The sequence below is a fragment of the Thalassophryne amazonica genome, chromosome 17, assembly GCF_902500255.1.
Source record: "Thalassophryne amazonica chromosome 17, fThaAma1.1, whole genome shotgun sequence".
Lineage (NCBI taxonomy): Eukaryota > Metazoa > Chordata > Actinopteri > Batrachoidiformes > Batrachoididae > Thalassophryne > Thalassophryne amazonica.
In genome coordinates this window covers 34,399,363-34,405,362 of record NC_047119.1, presented here as the reverse complement: position 1 = coordinate 34,405,362, position 6,000 = coordinate 34,399,363, and the positions used below count along the sequence as shown (strand labels likewise).

Sequence of the window (6,000 nt, the reverse complement as noted above, 5' to 3'; positions counted from 1 at the left end):
CCGGTTCTCGATACCCATCCCTAGTCTTTTCCCTCTTTTGTCCAGAGGACATGACGTCCATGATTTCCAAAAATAATTTGAAATGTGGACTCATCACACCACAGCACACTTTTCCACTCTGTCTCTGTCCATTTCTAATGAGCTCGGGCCCAGAGAAGGCGGCTGCGTTTCTGGATGTTGTTGATGTACGGCTTTCACTTTGCATGGTAGAGTTTTAACTTGCACTTGTAGCGACGAACTGTGTTAACTGACAGTGGTTTTCTGAAGTGTTACTGAACCCACACAGTAAGATCTTTTACACAATGATGACAGTTTTTAATGCACTGCTACCTGAGGGATCGAAGGTCATGGGCATTCAAGGATGACTTTCGCACTTGCTGCTTACATGTAGAAAGTTCTCCAGATTCTCTTAATCTTCTGATTATATTACGGACTGTAGATGATGGAATCCCTACATTCCTAGCAATTGAACGTTGAGAAACATTGTTCTTAAAATGTTGGACTATTTTTTTCACGCAGTTGTTCACAAAGTGGTGATCCTCGCCCCATCTTTGCTTGTGAATGCCTGAGCCTTTTGGGGATGCTCCTTTTATACCCAATCATGACACTCGCCTGTTTCCAATTAGGTATTATTTGAGCATTCATCAACTTTCCCAGTCTTTTGTTGCCTCGTCCCAATTTTTTTGAAACGTGTTGCAGGCATCTATTTTAACATGAGAAAATATTTGCACAAAAACAAAAAAGTTTCAGTTTGAACATTAAATATCTTGTCTTTGTGGTGTATTCAGTTGAATATAGGTTGAAGAGGACTTGCAAATCATTGTATTCTGTTTTTATTTACATTTCACATAATGTTCCAACTTCATTGGAATTGGGGTTGTAAATTGTTAATACTGTCACAAAAGGGAAACATCCATCTGATCTGTTCTACAGGATTGAACTTTCTTATGTTGATCTGACAGGGAAAGTGGATGCAGTTTAATACGGGACAGGCAAATCCATGAGATCAACACGCAGAGATAAGCGAGGTAGCGACACACACATGCACACACACTCACTGTGAGAGGAAGTACTACAGTCATGTCACAAGCAGTCCTGTAGTATAAATTGCCCCACATACACACAGACACACACATCCTTCTTCCCTTCTTTGTCATTCGCTACCGCTCTATGTGCTTCACTCTACACGGCGACAAGTTGGAGTTTGGACACACCAGGGACTGTTGTCTTCAACATGGTAGGTCCAGTGCACTTCTTACCAAAACTGTTTAAAATGACTAGTTGAGAAGAAATAAAAATGAGAAGTGACATTTGCTGTGGCAATAAAGCGCCAATAGAAAATCATTTCTGGTCAGCGTACTTATAACTTGCACAGTGGCGGCTTCAGAGGTTTTTGTCTGGGTGGGGCTCAGTGAAGGTCTTATTATTTAACGGTAGGGTGACAGAATTTGTAGTAAATGTGCGCATATGTATTTTAAAGTAAAATTTAAGGGCTCGTTACATAACACAGAAACATTATACAGAACTAACAATAGCAGGTTTTGCTTAAAGATCATATTTACCCTTCTGACAGGACACAAATGTAAATTTGGAAAATTTTAAAGGCAGACAAATGCTTTACCTAACAACAAACAGCAGGATGGAAGTTGCTGTCATTTATGTTGGCCTATTTTCCTTCACTGTTTTTGAATGCTGGACTGTCTTTCCACCAGTTTCACCAGCTTCCAGGAAGGAGCTGCTTGACAAGGAAACAATTCATTTTTAGTCATGCTAGCACACCAAAGCAAACAGAACAATACAAATTTGAATGCATATTGTGTTATGTGACTGGCATGAAGTTGCTCAGTTGATTCCAGTGCAGCACTTAAACAATATGTGCTATGGGTGCTATGGAAACGGTGGCACTATAGGATTGAATCAGTCAGATGTTGGTGGTTATAAGAAACTGAGGTTGGAAATATTTAAATGCCAAATTCAAAGTCAAGTTTCTTTTGTGACAATGATGGTGAGCTACTGAAATCATCCAGGGGCTAAAGCCCCTTAAAACCCCACCTCAGGGCCACCTATGGACTGGGTTAAGGAATAGAACATACCTGAACATATTCTAAAGTCAATCCACTGCACATTCTGACACTTTCATGTCTTTGGGTAGGTCACGGCATTTGTGATTAGACAATAAATTACTTACACTTGTGGTGTTGCAGCTTTCAGCTATTATGCTGGAATCATCACTAACCTGGAGTTTGACATACATTTTTACATACTTTTTGACTTGTACATTAACTGGACCTCACCTCATGATAGCTGCTAAAAGTGGTAACGCTCTTAGCATCCAAAATTCAATCACACAATAATTTCACTAAACAGAAATAGAGGCACAGACATCTTAGATGATTTGGTAGGAGCAGTAACGTCACAACAAGCCATATTATCACATATATTTGCAATAAAATGCTCAAAATGAGAGGCACTGCCCACCATAGCTAGCAGCCACTACCAGCGGCCTCTGAGCAAGCCATGCTACAAACAGGGCTAAAGGCCCACTAGCCATCACTCAAAGTGACAATACCTCTAATTATCCATAAGTTTAATTCTTAAAATGTGTTAAACTAAGGAACTATGGGGAAAAAAAAACAATTCACCCCCTATACAGTTGTCATGGACGGAGAAACTAGCTAAAGATTACTAAAGTTGGACATTTTAACGTGGGCTTCAATCGGAACCTGCTCATTTTTGAAGCCAGTCTGTTGCAGCCAGTCAAGGCACTGCAACTTTTTTTTTATAGTTCAAGGTATGCCTCATTTGGGATTGTCAAAGGTTACACCTGGGGACCAACTCACCCCTTCATTTATATTATCACTATCCAAGCCCTAGACAGCTACCAGCATAGGGAAACACTGAAAAAGACACATTTTAGGCAGTTCCTTTGCATGTCTGCTGCCGTTATATTGCAAAACTGAACTTCAGCTCCACTTTTTCATCACTTTGGAAATAGAACCCTTTGTTCCTCTTTGCCTTTACCAAAAGATCCCATTTCCTCCTCTCTCATCTCTCAGTAGGACATTAGACTTGAAAGCAGCTTGCACTTGAGCGTGCATTGGCAGTAAACGGGAAACAAGCCTCCATAATTCCATGGATGTGCCAGCCAAAGTAACACAGTAATTCTCATTTCACTTCTCGTGACATTTTACAATTGATGATGCATAATGACAGCAGGAAACCCTAGTTCACACTGCATGTATGCATTGCAGGACCTTCTGAGATGTTTCACTTGCTTACTGCTCAATAAAGATGTTCTCATCATGCATTTATTTTAAGTCTGTATTTTCCCACATTTGACAGAATCTGTAGGCTTTGGGGAAAGTGCAGCTGTTTTTAGAGAAGCAGCACTTGTTGGTACAGAACATGTTGGGCAATTTATAGCTTGGTGTGGTTGAGAAACAGAAGCAGGATGAGGGAACTTTCCTCTGTTTCTTTTTCTCTGTCATAGTCAGCTGCAGTCAGGCTGTGTCAACCTTCACTATTCATCATGTTACAGCTGTGAGATATTGCAGAGACGACAGAAGTGATACTCCATCCAATATAGATTACCCAACTACCCAGACGAGACACCCAATTTAGACTGTAGAACACCTCGTAGTGGTTTTTAGAACAGTAACCACCTGCTGATTTCCACTATTAATCACTTCTACCTCTGGCATTTTGTGCTTTATTACATGCACATCAGTACAATTTATCCTGTGCAATAGTTCATGTAATAAAAAAGTAAGTGGCCGCTGTGTGTTTGTGTATCGGAGCATCAATTGAAATCCAAAAAGAGCTGACATTCGTCCTTTGGAATACTTAAGTATTTTGTCATGACGACTCAAGTCATAAAATGTTTGAGAAATCAGCCAGTTTATGTCACACTTTCGCAATAAGAGCCTGTATTTCAAAATAAAACCCTGTGAGGTTGCTGCAGACCTGACAGAATTCATCAGTCTGTCCGTCCTCTAACATCCCAGACATCAGATTCAAATCTGGATCATTTCTGTATGTATGTGACCCCCAAACCCAGAATTAACATGTTCACACTCCATACAAAACAAGACCAAAAAAAAAAAAAAAAAAGAAATCAAGAAATCTGATCTAATGTGAAAGCTGTCACAGTGCAAATATCCGGTTAAGCGATGACGTAACGCATCACGTGATAAATCTGTTTCCGGGTCCAAAGACCTCCAAGTTTATAATTAAAGTTACGTCTGTTTGATCCTTTTAAGGATTTACAGTTTAAGTTTAGTTTGTGTTTACATTGTGCGCAAACCTCCGTCCCTCCTTTCTCCGCCTCCACCTCCGTTAACCGCATTCGTCTGGTTCTATGGTCAGAACACTTAATAAAACTTTTTTCTTTTACTTTACATATTTTATTATACACAGGTAAAATATACATGTCTGTTTGTTAATAAAAAAGTATTTATTACGATAAACAGGACGTTAAAGTGCAAACTTCACTTTCTCCCTGAACGACATGAACAGGAAGCGATCGCAGCTCACAGCAACTCCCATTGAAAATAACGGAGAAACAACCTGAGCGTCTGACATTTTTACATAAAACAAACGCAGAACAACATCTAAAAACCCAGTTAATATATCCAGGAGAGTTTTAGGCACAATATACAAAGAGTTTTATGTTGCGATGTTAATGCTGTTGTCCGTGTGCAGCGGTCAAAGTGCAGCCTGATCAGATCGTCTCAGTGCAGTTCTCAATGTTAATGATAGCACGCCTTTTTTGTTTGGAGCCGGAAGCTGAAAATCATATCATCACACTTAACAACTGGATAAAGCTTCAGTTATTTGTGATTTCTTTACATAGAATATTGTGCTGGTTAAGCAGCTTCACAAAAGCTTATTGACAAAAAATTATTTTAGAAAAATACGCACAACTGAAAACAGATTAAAACTTCAGTAAAGATTCATAAAAGCCAAAACATTTTTCTGTATCAATACTTAAAAAATGTAGCATAACTGTGAACAGATTTTCCCCAAAAGTCAGCTGTCCTCCATATACAGTACAAAGGACCACATCTAGAACCCGTGGTTCCCCACAGGTCAACGTTCTGGTTTTATTACATTTACACATATTTACTTATATTTTATTTTCACATAGTCTGTTCATACCAGCATGTTTGCATTCACCAGCTAACACTGCAGTATATTTTAGTCACCCCATCCATGCATTGTTAATCTGACTGCGCCGATGTCAATCATTAATGGGCGGCACGGTGGGTTAGTGGTTTGCACTGATGCCTCACAGCAAGAAGGTCATGGGATCGCTTCTTGCCCTTTCTGTGTGCAGTTTACATGTTCTCTCCGTGTCTGCGGGGGTTTCCTCTGGGCACATGCTCTTTTCTCTGCCCCTGACCAAGGCAGCATCTCTACATCTGGTGTTGGTTCCCGGGTGCTGGACTGTGGCTGCCCACTGTTCCTAATGGTTGGGTTGTGTCTAACTGTAATTAGGACGAGTTCAATGCAGAGGACAAATTTAATTAAATTTAATATTGAATGTAAATTGTAAATTTTCTGCACTGGGACTACTGTATGTTGTAGTATATACTTGTTACATTTAACACTAAACCTTGTCAAGGTAGGACCCCAAATGCAAACAGCCAAGGACACAGGGGGTGAGGGCAAAAACCAACTAACAACAGCCTAAGTGACAATCAGAATGTGGGAGTAACGAAAAACAGCAGCCAAAGAACACAGCGGGAACAAACAGACAACAGGAGTGGTTTAGGGCCCTGTCCCACTGGCGTTTAGGAGGATTTGCGGATGAAATGTGCACAAAAGTGGCCCACATCCGCCAAACAACCACAATAACCGTGTAACATTCCTGTATGAGTCGGCCGCCATCCGAACACGTCCGTGATCATCCACAGAGGCACGCATGTCCGGAGCAGGATTTTTGAGCGGCTCAAAAATCCTGCTGCGGATGAGATCCGCATCACTGCCTGAACACATACT

The 6,000-nt window shown here is 40.5% G+C and overlaps 1 protein-coding gene across 1 annotated transcript in view; it reads left to right on the top strand.

Annotated features, from left to right (window-relative positions):
- The first annotated feature begins 1,110 nt into the window (after window positions 1-1,110).
- The window catches only part of LOC117529236 (FYN-binding protein 1-like), a 31,822-nt gene continuing 26,932 nt past the window's right edge, over window positions 1,111-6,000 (top strand). The window contains 1 exon segment of the mRNA XM_034191959.1: window positions 1,111-1,237. Coding sequence (XP_034047850.1) covers window positions 1,235-1,237 — 3 coding nt within the window. The 5' untranslated portion in view covers window positions 1,111-1,234.